The sequence below is a fragment of the Pristis pectinata genome, chromosome 9, assembly GCF_009764475.1.
Source record: "Pristis pectinata isolate sPriPec2 chromosome 9, sPriPec2.1.pri, whole genome shotgun sequence".
Lineage (NCBI taxonomy): Eukaryota > Metazoa > Chordata > Chondrichthyes > Rhinopristiformes > Pristidae > Pristis > Pristis pectinata.
The window spans coordinates 55707989-55727383 of record NC_067413.1 but is presented as its reverse complement, the minus strand read 5'-3'; the positions used below and the strand labels follow the sequence as shown (position 1 = coordinate 55727383).

At 41.4% G+C, this 19395-nt stretch overlaps 1 protein-coding gene across 1 annotated transcript in view; it reads right to left on the bottom strand.

The window, feature by feature from the left end:
• LOC127574522 (leucine-rich repeat flightless-interacting protein 2-like) overlaps positions 1-19395 on the bottom strand; it is a 200185-nt gene that overhangs the window by 43634 nt on the left and 137156 nt on the right. Inside the window, 6 exon segments of the mRNA XM_052023564.1 lie at positions 2058-2107; positions 2501-2633; positions 11751-11843; positions 12273-12365; positions 13324-13416; positions 15396-15566. Of these exon segments, the coding sequence (XP_051879524.1) occupies positions 2058-2107; positions 2501-2633; positions 11751-11843; positions 12273-12365; positions 13324-13416; positions 15396-15566 (633 nt within the window).

Below are 19395 nucleotides of genomic sequence, written 5' to 3'. Positions count from 1 at the left end.
AAGTCCATCAAGTTTGTAAGGCATGATCTGCCCTGCACAAAGCCATGCTGACTAAGCAGGCTTAGTTAAGCAGGCCATGCCTTTCCAAATGCTGACTAAGCAGGCTTAGCTAAGCAGGCCATGCCTTTCCAAATGCGTATAAATCCTATCCCTCAGTATTCTCTCCAATAGCTTCCCTACCACTGACATGAGGCTCACTGGGCCATATTTACCTGGAATATCTCCATTTTCCTTCTTTAACAAAAGCACATTTGCTACTCTCCAGTCCTTTGGGATCTTCCCATTTGCTAGTGAGGACACAAAGATCCTAGTCAAAGCCACAGCAATCTCCTCATTTGCTTCTTTCAATATTCTGGGAAAAATGCCATCAGGGCCTAGGGACTTATCCACCTTAATGTTTTTCAGAAGACCCAACAATACCTCCTCCTTAATCTCAAAATGTCCCAGCACATTAGCACGTCCCACTCTGCCTTCATTATCCTTGGTAAATACCAACACAAAGTATTCATTTATTACCTCAGCCATGTGCTCTGACTCTAATCACAATTTCCCCTTCTTTAGCCTTTATGGAACTCCTTAGTTACTCTCTTTTTCTTAATACAAGTATAAAATGCCTTGGCATTCTCCTTGATGCTGCTTACCAAGGACATCTCATGACCCCTTTTGGCCTTCCTAATCACCCGCTTGAGCACTTCCCTGCTGTCTTTGTGTTCTACGTGGTCTGATTTTAGCTTCCTAAACCTTAAATATGCTTCATTTTGCTTTCTGACTAAATTTAGGACCTATTGGGTCATCCAAGGTTCCTTTATCTTACCATCCTTGTCCTTAACGGAATGTGCTGATCCTGAAATCTGGTCAGCTGATCTTTAAACAACTCCCACATGATAGATGTGGACTTTTCCAACATCAGCTGCTCCCAATTAAGGCCGCTTCACTGCTGTCTTACCCTGTCATGACTTGCCCTCCCCCAATTTAGTACCATCCCTCAAAATCCGATTTTATCCTTACTCATAACTAAAAACATAAAGAGTTATGGTCACTATTCCCAAAATGGTCACGCACTATCAGGTCTATCATCTGGCCTGGCTCATTTCCCAAAACCAGGTCCAGTATGTTTTCTCCTCTATTTGGACTCTCCACATACTGTTTCTGGAACCCCTCTTGGATGCACTGAAGAAATCCTACCCCACCTAAGCTTCTAGTAATTAAGGAAGTTCCAATCAATACTGGAGAAATTAAAGTCCTCCACTATGACAACCCTGTTTTTTCTGCACCTTTCCATAATCCGTCTACACATCCGTTCCTCCACCTCTCGATTAGTATTGGGAGGCCCATAATATAATCCCATCAGAAATAAGAAAGGTGCAGTTATGCTGAGCTCCACCCAAATTGCCTGTGGATGAGCCCTCCAGAGAGTCCTCTGAGTACTGCTGTGATATTCTCCCTTATCTGTAGTACAACCCCTCCACCTCTTTTACTCCCTTGTAAGCAAGCAGCTGGTGCCGAACTTCTTGAATGGGTAACTGGTATTTTGTTAGTCTCACCTCCCTCTGAAAAATTACTCCATTTTCTTGCACTGCTCCACTGACATCAGCAGGAGTGCATTTTTAATCAGTGTATTTATTCACTATGTTTTTTAATGACTACTTTGATTATATCATGTGTGAATAATTGATTTTCTGTGAAATGCTTTATGTTTCAGAAAAATGAGATTTACACAAATAATGAATGCTTTTTGTTCTAATTAATGCTGGGAATAAAGCAAACATCAACTTAAAACAATATCAAATCAGAGATAGAAAATTTAGGTATAAAATAAAATTACTGTACTCTAGCACAAACACAGACTGCTTCAGTGTGTCATTTCTTCATCCTTTCCACAGCTTTTGATAGACACTGCCAATTGGTGCCCAAGTAGGGGCTGCTTGTGCTGTTATGAAGACAACGAAGTTGAAAAGTCCAGTGTTTTACCCATTACCCAACTCCCACAACAATTTATTACTTTTTTTCCAAATGCATTTTTATTTTTTTCCAACATTCTGTAGGTACATAATTACCTGTGCAAGTAATTCTTCCTTTTCATCAGCCAGTTTCTTTAGCCGCACATCTAAAATGAAGAAATGGATATTGCATAATGTTTACAAGTTCTAAATTTAAAAGCCACAGAACTTCTGTTATTTCATTCAGAAATTGAACAAGTTCATTTTGACAACTTTTCCTGTGCTTCAGCAGCAACTTGAATGATAATGATAGTTGTTGGCTGATTTAGGGCAATTAATCTGCAGTTGGTCAGAAGTGCATCTGTGAAATATAACAACACTTTCATATTCCACAAATTCTGAAGCAGTTATGATTGTGTATTCCTAGTATAGAGTCTCAAAAATTTATCGTAATATCTTAACCATAAAGTACCAGTATAAAAGACTATCTAACAGACAGAGTAAAAAACATTTACAGTCTGCCAATGTGGCAAAAAGCTATTCCAGCTGTCCAACATTACCTAGTGGCCCATCACCTGCACCTTCAAGTACTTGCGCAGCCTCTTGAGACACAACTGTAATTCCACCAACAATAGGTTCATGGTTTACATCACCATTTGGTGTATTTTCTGGGATAATTACCAAACCATGTTTCTGGAAAATAAAATAATTTAACATTATCAACCACAGTAAATCCACTATTTTCAGTTTTCCATGATCAAATCAACCGGTCATCATAATGAAACAGTTCTATAAATGAGAAAAAAAATCTGAAATCAATTATACTTCTCCAAGTTTACTGTTAACATTGTCTCACCAGTTCTCAAATCGACACATATATGACTCCCTGCTTTGGAACCTTGTTCTCTCTGGGTGGCAGTTTTTTCTAACAACTGGATTGTTCTTTTCTTCCTAAGGTGATCGACACATTTTTCGACATATTGGTTTCCTGACTGGCATGTCTCCTTACTTTTGGAATTCACATTATTTTGGACAGGCCTAGCAAGTGGATCTCAGTGGAAGATTCAAAAGGTGCTGAGCAAAGTAGGCCAAACTACTTTTTCGTTCCACCGGCCATGTGAGCAGATTCCGGGGGGTGGGGGGTGGGGGCATGATTCAAAAGGAGTTGAGCAAAAAGCAAAGTGGTTGTTTTGGAGCAGCCATCATGAGACTGGCTGTTTCGACGTCAAAGTGCTGTGTTTGAGGTGCAAGTACTGAGGGTCTGCCTCAAAGAGTTTAGCAAATAGGCTGAGCAGTGGTAAGGTAAAAATCTTTTACTTAAGTCTGTAGTCTTGGTGGTTAAGCGATGGCAATTAGGGTAGTCCAGCAAAATTTGAGAGATCAGGGAAACTTCCAGTTGTCCCCAGCGACTACACCTCTGGGAAGTGTGTCCAGCTGCTGCTCCTGACTGACCACATTGAGCTGCTGGAGCTGCAGTCAGACTCACTCACAAGCATCTATGATGCTGAGAGCATCATAGACAGGAGCTTTTGTGGGATGGTCACACCAAAGGTGCAGGCAACAGGTAGTTGGATGACCACCAGGAAATGTAGGCAGGGAATGCAGATTCCCCTGTGGCCATGTGCCTCAGTAACACATATCTCATTTTGGATACCATTGGGGGGGGGGGATTGTGGGGGTGGTCAGGAGGTTGTCAGGATTGCTTTTCAGAGGAGAGAACTCCCACATGTCAGACATGAACTTGTCTGACAACAGCTGCTCCCAATCAATGCCCCTTAGCTCCTGTCTTATCCTGTCGTAATTTGCCCTCCCCCAATTTAGTACCTTCTGCAAGAGCCAATTTTATCCTTGCTCATAACTATCTTAAAACACAAGGAGCTGTGGTCACTGTGCTGACATACTATCAGGTCTGTCATCTGGCCTGACTCATTTCCCAAAACCAGGTCCAGTATGTTTGCTCCTCTAGTTGGACTCTCCACATATTGCTTCAAGAACCCCTCTTGGGTGCACTGAAATCCCACCCCATCTAAGCTTCTTGTATTAAGGAAGTTTCTATCAATACTCAGAAAGCTAAAGTGCCCCACCATGACAACCCTGCTGTCTCTGCACCTTTGCATAATCTGTCTATTTATGTGTTCCTCCACCTCTCAGTGGCTGTTGTGAGGCCTATAGCATAATCCCATCAGCATAATTACACCTTTCTTATTTTGGAGCTCCACCCAAATTGCCCTCCAGTATGTCCTCTGAGTACTGCTATGACATTCTCCCTTCTCAATAATGCAACCCCTCCTTTACACCCCTATCACATCTAAAACAACAAAACCCAGGAACTTTGAGCTGCCAGTCCTTTCTCTCACACAAAAGGTCTCTGTAATGGCAACAACATCATAATTCCATGTACTGATCCAGGCTCTAAATTCATCCTCCTTACTCATAATACTCCTAGCAATGAAATAAACACATTTCAGCCCATCAGTACCAATCATGTTTATTAGTCTATCTCTTGCTGTTCTTCCCTTCAGTCTTACTTGTCATACCTTCATTCTTGCCCTCAACTCTACCATCTGTTGCCCTGCTGCTGTGATTCCCATCCACTTGCCACTCTAGTTTAAATCCTCCCAAGTAGGGAGATATTTGGAATGAAACGGGTTGTTTTCAGGATGTATGAGCATTCGGAATGAAATGGGTTGTTTAGAGATAGTTAGCATGGCTTTGTGCATGGGAGATCATGTCTCACGAATTTGACTGAGTTTATTTGTAAAAGTATCCAAGAAGGTCGATGACAGCAGGGCAGTAGACGTGGTCAAAATGGACTTCAGTAAAGCCTTTGATAAGGTTCCACATGGTAGGCTGCTATGGAAAGTTAGGGAGAGCGCATGGGATCCAAGCAGAAATAACTAATTGGATATACAATTGGCTTAAAGGTTGGAAGCAGAGGATGGTGGAAGGTTGCTTTTCCAGACTGGAAGCCCGTGACTAGTGGTGTTCCCCAGGGATCGGTATTAGGCCCATTGCTATTTCTTATCTATAATCAATGATTTGGATGAGAAGGTACAAGGCATGGTTCGTATGTTTGCAGATGACACTAGAACAGATGGTGTCAATGACACTGAAGATGATTATCAGGATTTACGGATAGATCTTGATCAGCTGGGTAAGTGGACTAAGGAATGGCAAATGGACTTTAATTTAGATGAGTGTGAGGCATTGCATTTTGGGAAGACAAATTAGGATGGGGCTTTCACAATGAATAGTAGGACCATGGGGAGTGTTGTGGAACAGAGGGATCTAGGAGTATAAGTACATGGTTCCCTGAAAGTGGTGTTGCAGGTAGACGGTGGTGAAGGCTTTTAGCATGCTGGCCTTCATAGAAGTTAGGATGTTACATTGCAGTTGTACAAGATGTTGGTGAGGTCGCATTTGGGATACTGTGTTCAGTTTTGGTAACGCTGCTATAGGAAGATGTCATTAAGCTGGAAAGAGAGCAGGAGATTTTTTCCAAGGTTGGGGAATCAAGAACTAGAGGGCATAGGTTTGTGAGAGGGGAGAGATTTAATTGGAACCCGAGGGGCAACTTCTTCACATAGAAGGTGGTCCGTATATGGAATGAGCTACTATAGGAAGTGGTTGAGGCAGGTACATTAATACCATTTGAAACATACTTGGACAGGTACTTGGCTAGGAAATGGTTTGGAGGGATATGGGCCAAACGCAGGCATGTCGGTCTGCATGGACTAATTGGGCCAAAGGGCCTGCTTTCACGCTGATGGCTCTATAACTGGGAAAGTGAGCCAAGGAATGGCAGATGGAAGTTAACTCAGACAAGAGCGCAATGTTGCGTTTTGGGAAGTTAAACCAGGGCATGACTTGCAAAGTAAATGGCAGGGCCCTGGAGAGTGTTGTAGAACAGAGAGACCTTTAGGTACATGTACATAGTTCCTTGAAAGTGGTAACACAGGTTGACAGCATAGTGAAGAAAGTGTTTGGCATCGGTCAGGGCATTAAGTACAAGAGTTGGGACATCATATTACAGCTGTATAAGACATTGGTGAGACCACACTTGGAGTATTGTGTGCAGTTCTGGTCACCTAGTTATAGGAAGGATGTCATTAAGATTGAAAGGGTTCAGAATTGATTCACAAGGGTGCTGCCTGGTCTGGATTTCTTTGAATTATAAGGAGAGATTGGATAGGGTGGGGCTGTTTACACTGGAGCCTAGGAAGCTGAGGGGTGGCCTAACGGAGGTATATAAAATAATGAGGAGCAGAAATAAGATGAGTGGTTAGTCTTTTTCTGAGGGTAGAGGAGTCTAAAACTAGAGGGCATAATTTAAAGTTAAGAAGGGAAAGATTTGAGGGAGAGCTGAGAGGCAATATGTTCACACACAGGGTGGTGGGTATATGGAACAAGCTGCCAGAGGTAGTAATAGAAGTGGGTACAATCATAACATTTATAAGATATTTGGACAGGTACATGGATAGGAAAGGTTAGAAAGATATCAGCCAACACAAGCAAATGGGACTAGCTTAGGTTGGCACCTTAGTTGGCATGGACGAGTTGGGCCAAAGGGCCCGTTTCTGTGCTCCATGACCATGACACCACTGATCAGTGATTCATACTGAAAATAACAATCTTGAAACATTTGGAAATAGAATGGTTTGGGTTAAAAGAGTATAAGAGCACAAGAGTCTGGAAGTCATGTTGCAGCTATACAAGTCTTTGTGAGTATTATCTGCAATTCTGGTCACCCCATTGCAGAAAGGATGTGGAGGTTTTGGAAAGAGTGCAGAAGAAATTTACTAGGATGCTGCCCGATTAGAGGCTATGAGCTATAAGGAGAGGTTGGACAAACTTGGATTGTTTTCTCTGGAGTGGCAGAGGCTGAGGGGAGACCCAATGGAAGTTTAAGGTTCTTTAAGGTCCTTACTTACCTCAATGCTATTCAAAACTCAGAATGGATCTAACCTACTGAACTGGTATTGCGATTCACATGGCAAAATTCACCAAGTCAGATTGTGAGGAAGTATTTACAATCCAACAAGACTTGCATCTCAAGTGGAGATTGCAAATGGAAAGTTAATTTAAACTAATTATGTAATTTTATACCAAAATCAAGGGCGACTTTTGGGTGAAAATATATTTGATCAGCATTCTGAAAATGAGGCCCAGGCAACAGGATTTACCACGTTTTTCGTCACTGCTAACATTACCACTGTTATGGTAAATGTGGATTTACCAGTTCTGTTTGACAGGATATACCTGCATAGATTTTAATCAGACTGGGATTATTTGTTTCATTGTCTTACAATAGCTAAAAAACACAGATTCTCAGATCAATGACTGCAAATTCTAAACCAGTGCAGTGTTCAATAGGACTGTGCTTGTCACTGACAATGAATAATGTTGTCCTCAAATATGGTGTCAATTTCCCCTGTTCCTACATGGCTGGTTCCAGCGATAAGACATCTGCAGCATCCAGGAACAGAAGTGTTCTAGCAGGCACTGCAGCAGCCAAACAGATCAAAAATTTCTCACAGAGAACAAACCAGAAAATAAAATATAAAGAAACATAGAAAACCTACCACACAATTCAGGCCCTTTGGCCCACAAAGCTGTGCCGAACACGTCCCTACCTTAGAAATTACTAGGCTTACCCATAGCCCTCTATTTTTCTCAGTTCCATGTACCTATCCAAAAGTCTCCTAAAAGACCCTATCGTATCCGCCTCCACCACCGTTGCCGGCAGCCCATTCCACACACTCACCACTATGAGTTAAAAACTTAACCCCTGACATCACCTCTACACCTACTTCATAGCACCTTAAACCTATGTCCTCTTGTGGCAACTATTTCAGCCCTGGGAAAAAGCCTCTGACTATCTATCTACCCGATCAATGCCTCTCATCATCTTATATACCTCTATCAGGTTCCCCCTCATCCTCCATCGCTCCAAGGAGAAAAGGCCGAGTTCCCTCAACCTGCTTTCATAAGGCATGCTCCCCAATCCAGGCAACATCCTTGTAAATCTCCTCTACACCCTTTATATGGCTTCCACATACTTCCTGTAGTGAGGTGACCAGAACTGAGCACAGTACTCCAAGTGGGGTCTGAACAGGGTCCTATATAGCTGCAACATTACCTCTTGGCTCCTAAATTCAATTCCCCAATTGATGAAGGACAATACACCATATGCCTTCTTAACCACAGAGTCAACCTGTGCAGCTGCTTTGTGCCCCCTATGGACTCGGACCCCAAGATCCCTCTGATCCTCCATGCTGCCAAGAGTCCTACCATTAATACTATATTCTGCCATCATATTTGACCTACCAAAATGAACCACTTCACACTTATCTGGGTTGAACTCCATCTGCCACTTTGCCCAACTTTGCATCCTATTTATGTCCCGCTGTAACCTCCGACAGCCCTCTATACGATCCACAACATCGCCAACCTTTGTGTCATCTACAAACTTACTAACCCACCCCTCCACTTCCTCATCTAGGTTGTTTATAAAAATCACAAAGAGTAAGGGTCCCAGAACAGATCCGAGGTACACCACTGGTCACTGACCTCCATGCAGAATATGACCATTCAACAACCACTCATTGTCTTCTGTGGGCCAGCCATTTCTGGATCCACAAAGCAATCTCCGCATGGATCCCATGCCTCCTTATTTTCCCAATAAGCCTTGCACGGGGTACCTTATCAAATGCCTTGCTGAAATCCATATACACTACATCTACTGCTCTCCCTTCATCGATGTGTTTAGTCACATAGTCAAAAAATTCAATCAATCAGTCTCGTAAGGCAGGACCTGCCCTTGACAAATGAAATAAAGATTGTAATTTGGATTAAAATAGAAAATGCAATATCAAATATTTAAAAATGAATTTTAAAATCTGAAATTCTTAATCACCTTGTCACTTCAAAGTTGATAATTCAATTTGCAGCACCAAAGATTTTTCAGCATAACTATAGCCCAGCAAGAACTTAAAAACTTATTCCCAGTTCATTATTTAACACTTTTACCTTGTTTAAAAACTTAAAACTTCACATAAATCAGCAATTCTCACTTGATCACTACTGGAAAGATTCAAAGAGGAGCAAGTCTCTTGCAGTGAAACCTCTGGTAGCCCTTAACAGAAAATTTAATTTCTGACTCATTACGATGCAAATTTTGCAGTCAATAACAAGCTGCCTGCAGTAGTCATTGATCTACAATAAAGCCCCATACTTACTTGGTACAGATCTCCAAAGTCAATATGCACAAAGCTGTCTCCAATCTCAAGGGGAAGGCCCTGCATGGATGCAACAACTTCCAGGAATAAATTTTATCATGGGGATATGGCCTGAACACACTGCACCCATGAAAATATAGAAAGCAACTTTGGAAGCCCACTTTGACATGTTCTTTCACTTGGCTGTCTGTCAAATGACAATGCTCTTCACTATTTCTAATATTCAGAATCAAATGCTTTGCAAAACTATTCAAAGCATGAAAGTTACAAAAATATTAAAAAAACATTAAAGATATAAATCAATTGTTTGATTATTAATAAAAATCATAAATGAACTGGAACTCATTTTGATTGGTGTAACTGTTTCTCTTCCTTCAAGTGGAAATACTGTTCCTATGCCAGCTTTATAAAATTGTCATTAGGCCGCATCTGGAGTATTGTGTTCAATTCTCGTCAACCCATTACAGGAAGGATGTGGAGGCTTTGGAAAGGGTTCAGAAGAGGTTTACTGCTACCTGGATTAAAGAGCAAGTGCTACAAGGACAGATTGGACAAACTAGGGTTGCTTTCTCTGGAGTAGCGGTGGCTGAGGGGAGACCTAATAGAAGTTTAAAAACTTATGAGAGACATAGATAGATTTTCCCAGGGTCAAAATGCCTAATATTAGAGGACATGCATTTAACGTGAAAGGGAAGATCAAAGGAGATATGTGGGGCAAGTTTTTTTTTAAAAACACAAGAGTGGTGGGTGCCTGGAATGCACTGCCGGGGTGGTGGTGGAGGCGGCAGATGGGATAGATGCATTTAAGAGACTCTTAGATAAGCACATGAATATGCAGAGAATGGAGGGATATGGGCCACATGCAGGCAGAAGGCATCAGCGTAATTGGCTTAATTAGTTCAGCACAACATTGTGGGCTGAAGGGCCTGTTTCTGCGCTGTACTGTTCCATGTTCTATAAGCTGGTGCAGCACAAGCATTGTGAAATCCCAACAATACAGTCCATCACTGGACTCCGCAAGGAGTCGTTTGCACAGCTTTTCCACACAACACAATATTAGACAATGAAAAATTGAGTCAAAAGGGTAGGTCTTAAGTTAACTCTGAAATGAGGGTAGACTGAAGAAGAAAGAACAAATTCCCAGACCTTAGGTTTCAGTCACTTGAGGCACAGCTGTCAGAACAGAATGGTCAAATGGGTTATAGGGAATCATGGTAGTGTAGCAGTTAGCATAACGCTTTACAGCACCAGCGACCCGGGTTCAAATCCGGCCACTGTCTGTAAGGAGTTTGTACGTTCTCCCCATGTCTGTGAGGGTTTCCTCTGGGTGCTCTGGTTTCCTCCCACATTCAAAAGACGTATGGGTTAGGAAGTTGTGGGCATGCTATGTTGGTGCTGGAAGCATAGCGACACTTGTGGGCTGCTCCCAGAACACTCCACGCACAAAGATGTGTTTCCATGTACATGTGACTAATATAGATACCTTACCTTATAAATCAAGTCATGGAATGGAATTAATTGGGTTACTGAGAGCCAGCATGCTCAATGGCTTTCTTTCATTGAAGAATGAGAAATGGTTACACAGGAGCAAAATGAATTTTAATTAATTTACAATGTTTATTAAAAATAAACTCAAACAATTCATTTAAGTCTTCAACAATTTTTAATTTTCAAAACTTTAATGACTGAAAGAAAGTTTGAAAAATATGAGATTACAAAAATAGAGGGATGAGATCTGTAAACAAAATAATTTTAAAAACAGCATTGTTAAATCCAGAGACATTGCAGGTCAGGAGAGTAGATGGGTGAACAGGACTTAACACAGAATAATGATGGGGGCATTAATAGTTTTTGCCATCATTAAAACTAGAAATTTCAGGCTAATCTCCATGGAAACAGAGTTAAATCACAAAAATTGCTCAGTTGTTCATTACAAGAATGGAGCACAGGAGGTTCTGTTTCACAGAATGAGCAAAAGTTAAAAAAACATAACAAATGTTAGGTGTGGTACCATGTAATGAATCTTCTCTTTTTCAGCTTTTTGTAGCAGGGACCTAACAATCAAAATCACACACTGAACAATTGGTATAAAAAATGGTGAATATTAATCACATTGGAACAATCAAGATTTAGTTTTCTCATTTTTCTTTCATAGTAATGTGTGTTTTACTCTATTTCTGCATATCTCATCTCTGTTTCATCCACTCATATATTTTGTGGTGTGGGGAGTGTGAACTTGGTATTAATAATTCTGAGAGAGCAAGGTAAACAATTCTTGATCTCTCAGAATTATTAGAGAAGGAATTTTCTATCACTTGAAATTGGTTTCCTTAAAAACAGAAATAAGAAATTTAGAATGACTGATGTTATTGTGTCATGGAGGAAACTGCACTCCAGAGTTGAAACTGTTGTGAAATTTTGACAACAAAAGGCAATGGTGCTTATTAAACCTTTCAAACATAATGCTACTCAATGTTCAGCCACTGATTTCAACTGAAGATAAGTGTTCAACACAAACCAAAAATAAATAAATCTTGAATACTGTTTGGCCTCGACCACATACATATCCTACCTTTGTTCTTTCCCTCAGATCAGCCAATTCATCTCTGAGTTCATCACGCTCATTCCTAATGCAGTCAAAGTAGTCTTTCTGCCTCTCTAGAGCCTGATCACAGGACAGCAAGCAGAATAAAGAAAATAGCAAAAGGAAGAAGTATATGTGAATTGCAACACATAAACATAGCAGATGAAATGGTAGGGAACAAAAAAGTAAATGGGATGAAGTTTGGAAGTACCAAAATTCTCATCCTCATCCATAGTTTGGCAATATTCATCATTCCTCTTCATCTTGTACAACTATCACCATATATAGCGTGCGTTTAATAATACTAAACCTCTATCACACATGACCAATAAAACAAATTACAAGCATTTATATTAAAGTGACTTGTAACAAACAAGATTCCATTTGATTTAAGTTGTTTAACAACTATATCATGCTCCAACATAATGAATGGTCAGACAAAACCTCACATCTACTGACCAACAAACACCTCATGCATTTGCAGACCTATTATTCATTTTGGCCTCCTACCCCAATTTTTTTGTCTTTCCAGTTGATAGTTTCCTGCAGATCAAACACTTCCCTGATGAGGGTGTCCACCCTCTGTTGCAGACACTTGTTTTCCTACAGACAAGGAGGGGAGATTCAGAGCAAGTAAAAGACAGAAATGGCAGTAAAAAGGAGAAAAAAGATTAATTTATAAGGGTAAACAAAATGAATAAAGCAGGCAGTATTCATCTGGGATTTAGAAATAAAAAGGACCTGCAGAAAGTGAAGACTGTAATATTACTAAATACGTTAGATATCAGATTGCTTTAGAGTCTACCTACAGAGGATACTACTCATCTCAGCAGGCAGTGTTAATGTTGAGAAAGAACTTTATTTCCATCTTTGCCCCAGTGCTACAAAGTAATGAGGTTCCTAAATAGGATGCAAGTACAGATTACTGACACAAATGGTTCTACAGCTGTCTCGACAACTATTTAAAATGCTACTAATACAGCTCAAAAATTGAGACTTTGTTACTAAACCTAAATTCCCTTCGGTATTAGTCATCCTGAGTATAATCATTACGTCAGCTTGCAATTCCTATTGCAAGCTGACATTCAAGATATTCACCCTGAAGGGCCCTAAAATTTATTACATTTATAAAGCAAAAGATAAAGCTTGTATAAATTTTAACAAATCCAAAGTCTTCCATCTCAGTGGCTACCACAAGGATGCAGTGAATATTCAATTCATTTAATGCCTTCCCAAATTACTTTGCTTTCATCTTGGAAACAAAACTTTGTTAACTTGACCCCCAAGTCTAAAAAATTCAAACTGAATACTTAGAGACATTGAGAGATATAATACAGTTTACAAGTCCACATCAACCACAAAGCATTCATTTGATGAAACAAAACACCTCAAAATAATACATTGCCCAACATCCAAATAAAGTCCATAACACTTTCCCAAGATTCCACCTGTCAAGCTTACAACAGCAATACCCAAACATCTTAATAATCAAAATAATTCTCATGTTATTCACATCCAGAACATAACCTTTGACAGGAACAGTCCCTAACCTTCCACCTACCTCTATAAGCTCATCTCTTTGCCGAATACCTTCTTTTAATTCTTCTACTTTATGTTGTGACACACTACACATATGTTTCTGTCGTTCCAGTTCCTAATAAAGAGAAACAGCTTAAATTATAGATTTTATAAAATGTTATTCCAGATTTATTTTCTTTTGATACATTGACCACATTGTGGGGAACCAGGTAGCACGGGTCCTTGTTTTCCCTCAGTCTTCAACTTCTTCCCTTAAGCATCTTCCCTTTCCTTTTGACTCCTTGCCAGAGTGAAGACTTAACATCACCAACTGATCATCCATGTATTTGCCTATAATTTTTGCATATTGCCCATGGAGAGCATCAGATCTGAGCACCATCCAGTTTTCACCTGAGGAATGCACAAATTTACTTGTAAGAGAGTTTGGTGGATAGTGGACAGGCAGGTTGAAGCCCAACCAAATGCCCTTTTTCTCTGCTCCTGGAATTTAAGTGACATGGCATCCGAAGAGAGGAAGATCCCCCCAAAGCACCACTACCAAAAATTTTAGCTGGTTTTGATGCTCGTCAGACCATCTCATGCAGAAAACACCACACTTCAAACAACAAAACGGGTGTAACAGTAATTTCAACTAAAATAATTGATACAAGTGCTTGGCAACATCTTGAAAGCCATGATATGTATTTATTACTTATTGAAAAGCAAAACAAAATGTACATGCTGGAAATGTGAAAAACAGAAAATTCCAGATATACTGGTAGGTTGAGGAGCAGAGGAAAAGGAAAAAGAAAAGTTAACATTTCAGATTGATGTTAATTTTATCCAAACTGTTGAAAAATGATCAACCCATAAGGCAACTCTTACTCTCTCCATATATGCAGCTTAACCTGCCGAGTATCTACAGCATTTCCCATTTTTATTATACATTTATTCTTTCTTCATTCTGGAATTAAAATTTTTAAAAAGTGAAACACTTCAATTTCACAATCGGACATCAAGTTACAAAAACGTAAATGAATCTGCTTTCAGATAGATAAGTCACCGGGGCTGGATGGGATATATCCAAGGTTTTTACGGGAAGCCAGGGAAGAGATTGCTGCACCTTTGGCGATGATCTTTGCATCCTCACTGGCCACAGGAGTAGTGCCAGATGATTGGAGGGTGGCAAATGTTGTTCCTTTGTTTAAGAAAGGGAGCAGGGATAATCCTGGAAATTACAGACCAGTGAGTCTTACTTCAGTGGTGGGCAAATTACTGGAGAACATTTTCAGAGACAGGACTTATGGGCATTTGGAAAGGCACAGGCTGATTAGGGACAGTCAGCATGGCTTTGTGAGGGCAGGTCATGCTTTTCTCTTTGGAGAGAAGCAGGATGAGAGGTGACTTGATAGAGGTGTACAAGATGATAAGAGGCATAGATCGAGTGGACAGTCAGAGACTTTTTCCCAAAGTGACAACGGCTAACACGAGGGGACATAATTTTAATGTGATTGGAGGAGGATACAAGAGGGGTGTCGGGGTAAGTTTTTTTTTGAAACACAGAAAGTGATGGGTACGTGGAACGCACTGCTGGCAGATACAGCAGGGACTCTTAGATAGCCACATGAATGATAGAGAAATGGAGGGCAATGTGGGAGGGAAGGGTTTGATAGATCTTAGTCCAGGATAAAATGTCGGCACAACATTCTGGGCCAAAGGGTCTGTACTGTGCTGTCAAGTTCTATGTTCCACGTTCAGTAGCTATCCTTTAACCAAATTTATTACTGAGACTTAATGCCATTGCTAAAGAGGTTCCCATTTTTAAACAGACACTTAGATAATTTCCACAGAAATTGCAGTTCAATATTTAGCACCAGGTTTCTTTGATTAAGAATTTTTTCTTAAATGATGAATTAGTTACATACACAACCGACCCACACTACATCTCCATAAATAAAGACAATTGAATGGGTCTTGCTGTAACAGCAAAATCAGTTTAAAAGAAAACAAATCCATGGTTGTAATATTACAATTGTTTCCCCCATCTCCTGATCAATATGGTGCAAAGTCAACAGCAACCGCCAGTCACAGCTGCAGTAGTTTAGAACCAACTACCTTGGATTTTTCCTCATTCTCTCTATACAGCTCGGCCATCTGCTCCTCCATCTCCTCAATTACATCTTTTAGGGTGTCCACTTGGTAGACGAGATTTGATTTATCATTGTCTAGTTGTGCATTGGAGACCATAGCTTTTTTATATTTCTCTTCTACTTCAGATAAGGAATCCTGAAATTTAAAATAATTCATTTTCCAGTGACAGCATTAATGATAATGATATAATGAACAAAAGGAACATGCAGCAATACATGTAAACTTAACATGACAGTTCTGTGGAAGACCAGAATAAGGCCAATTAAGTCAGATAGATTCTTATCATTTCCTCCATCATAAAATGATAACAAACACAATTTAATTAATTCCCAGTTGTTCTGTTTTCCTTTCATAAATTAAAACTTTCATACAAAATGTAGTGAAGAGAAACAATAGAGTTTGATGAAGGATCACTGACCTGAAATGTTAAATTCTATTTCTCTCCTCACAAAATGCTGCCTTTGACCAGCTGATAATTTCTAGCACTGTTCTTATTTGGGACAAAAACAATGTTGTAGACAATTTCCTTCAGTCTCTCAAAAAATTTAAACACTCTAAAGTCTAAAGGTTGATTAAATAAAACTTCCGGTGCATCTTGGTAACAGAACACCAAAAATGGCTCCTTGAAAAGAATGCATAATTTTAGCTCAGAATAAACCTTCAAATTAAACTGCTGTTTTGAAAATGGACCTTCTGCATTTTTAGCAGGTCACATTCGTGTAGGTAAACATTACAGCCTTGCCTCATCTCCACCGTCTATGAATCCAATTTGTTCCCAGTGATGATTTGTTATTAGAGAAATTTCTCAACCTAAATAATAGGTTAAAAGGTTAGATGATCATTTACCAAATTTTGCCACATTTTGTCAAATGCAGAATTTGACAGCTACCAATAAGCAACTTCAAGAACAGAAAATATATTAACTTAATCTGGCAAACCTCTGAATGTTCCCTCGATAGATGCCTTCGTGCTTGGAGAAACAATTCAATATGCAAATCAAAGAAAAATAACTTGTAGCGAACTTAACTTGCTAAGCTGAACAGTCCTTCCCCACCTGTTAGAGGTTACATTTCAGTGGTTTATTTAAACTCAAGACATTTTTACCTCTGTACTACGCTACTCTTGTAGGCAAATCCTAAAGTATTTTCACTTGCCCGCATATTTAACCAAATCTTCCAAAACTACTTTGGTAGCAAAAGTTAAAAACAAGCAGAATGCAGACAGTAGTAAAGCAGAAATTTAAAAATCAGGTAAAGAGACCACTTTAGTAATAGCTTAGCCACAAGTAACACCTTTAGACTTGTAAGGTTTTCCAAGAAACAACTTAGTATGACAAATCTTTGCTTTAACATAGGCAGAGGAAACTCTGAAACTTTGTTAAAGAAAATACCTTGCCAATAGTCATGCCATGCAGAAGCGAAATACGTAACAATATTTTTACACAACACAATTACATATATAAAGAGCAATCATGTGAAAGATTATAAAATTGAGTACAATCCTTTCAATTTCTATGATGAAACAGTTTTTAAATTGGTACTGAAATTCATCAAAATTAAGAATAAAATTTTTAAATATTAAATTTTTTTAGAAAAGTTTTAACATTTTATTTACAGTGTGGTAACAGGCCCTTCCAGCCCAATGAGTCTGCGCCACCCATTTTAAACCCAAATTAACCTTCCCGTATGTCTTGGGAATGTGGGAGGAAACCGGAGCTCCCAGAGGAAACCCACGCAGACAAGGGAGAACGTACAAACTCCTTACAGACAGCGACAGGAATCAAACCCCGATCGCTGGTGCTGTGATAGCGTCGCGCTAACCGCTACCCTACCATGCCGCCCCTTTCTATTCTCAGAATCCCACTTATAAAGCTCATTAACTGAAAAATTAGTTTTTTTTAAAAAAGTTTTTACATGAATTCCGCTCTTTTTGTTGACATTTCAGTATCCTCGGATTAAAATACTGACTTTTCTAAAGAGTTCACCATAATCCAAAAAAAAACAGCATTTCCAGCTTGCCAAAATTAAGCATTACTTAGCCAAGCATTCCAAAGGATTAAAGTAAAACTTGATTTTTTTTTGTTTTACCAAGACATCCTTGTGTGAAAAGAATGCTTCAAGAATTGTAGGATGAAAAGCCTTAAACACTGTGCAGTAAAGCTTTTGTTTCCGGAAGCAACTGAAATTTTGACTTCATATTTCCAATATCCGCCCTTTACCAAAACAATCTAAGCAGATAACTAAAAATTTCTGAGGAATGTTTCTAAAAACCAGGGCACTGTTTTGGTTCAACATACACATTCCAAATGGAATAAAATACAAAGGAGATATTCCTTGATTTACAGATAGATTGTGCTCTCAGGTTTTGTTAAGCATGTATATGCACATTGTTTCAACATAAAAACTCCAGCTGTGTCCCAGAGCACAAGAATGTCGGTCAATAAACCTAACCTTATAGTTTGTAAGTTAAATGTTAGTGAAAGAGACATCAACACAAGTATCTGAATTTTTAAGGCAGATCTTGATGAGCAAGGAAGTATAATGTTACTAGTGGTTTGCAGATTATGGGAGGGGAAACGTGGCATGAGAAAATTATTGCATTATCATCAGACTTTTAACCACAAAAGAGGGATTGGACTTTGTGACCACATTTGGAAATGCCATATAACACATGACATTAAAAGTTGGTGACTCCTATTCCAACAGCAAGTTAATTTTCTTGTAGTGTTACAGATTAGGTTACTATGGGTAAATATCTCTTTAAGGCATAGCACAGTAGTGTGTGTGTGTGTGTGTGTGTGTGTGTGTGTGTGTGTGTGTGTGTGTGATGACGACGACAACAGAAGATAAGAATGTGATGATGTTTTGGAGAAGACAGGGTCAGAGAAGTAAAGGGGAGAGCGGGGAGGGAGGGAGAGAGGGGAGGGAGGGAGAGAGGGGAGGGAGGGAGAGAGGGGAGGGAGGGAGAGAGGGGAGGGAGGGAGAGAGGGGGGGAGGGAGAGAGGGGGGGAGGGAGAGAGGGGGGGAGGGAGAGAGGGGGGGAGGGAGAGAGGGGGGGAGGGAGAGAGGGGGGGAGGGAGAGAGGGGGGGAGGGAGAGAGGGGGGGAGGGAGAGAGGGGGGGGAGGGAGAGAGGGGGGGGAGGGAGAGAGGGGGGGAGGGAGAGAGGGGGGGAGGGAGAGGGGGGGGAGGGAGAGAGGGGGGGAGGGAGAGAGGGGGGGGAGGGAGAGAGGGGGGGAGGGAGAGAGGGGGGGAGGGAGAGAGGGGGGGAGGGAGAGAGGGGGGGAGGGAGAGAGGGGGGGAGGGAGAGAGGGGGGGAGGGAGAGAGGGGGGAGGGAGAGAGGGGGGGAGGGAGAGAGGGGGGGAGGGAGAGAGGGGGGGGAGGGAGAGAGGGGGGGAGGGAGAGAGGGGGGGGAGGGAGAGAGGGGGGGGAGGGAGAGAGGGGGGGGAGGGAGAGAGGGGGGGAGGGAGAGAGGGGGGGGAGTGAGGGGGGGAGGGAGTGAGGGGGGGAGGGAGAGAGGGGGGGAGGGAGAGAGGGGGGGAGGGAGAGAGGGGGGGAGGGAGAGAGGGGGGGAGGGAGAGAGGGGGAGGGAGAGAGGGGGGAGGGAGAGAGGGGGGAGGGAGAGAGGGGGGGAGAGAGGGGGAGGGAGAGAGGAGGGAGGGAGAGAGGGGGGAGGGAGAGAGGGTGAGAGGGGGAGTGAGGGGGGAGGGGGGAGAGAGGGAGAGAGGAGGGAGGGAGAGAGGGGGGAGAGGGAGTGAGGGGGGGAGAGAGAGAGGGGGGAGGGAGAGAGGGGGGGAGGGAGAGAGGGGGGGAGGGAGAGAGGGGGGGAGGGAGAGAGGGGGAGGGAGAGAGGGGGGAGGGAGAGAGGGGGGAGGGAGAGAGGGGGGAGGGAGAGAGGGGGGAGGGAGAGAGGGGGGAGGGAGAGAGGGGGGAGGGAGAGAGGGGGAGGGAGAGAGGGGGAGGGAG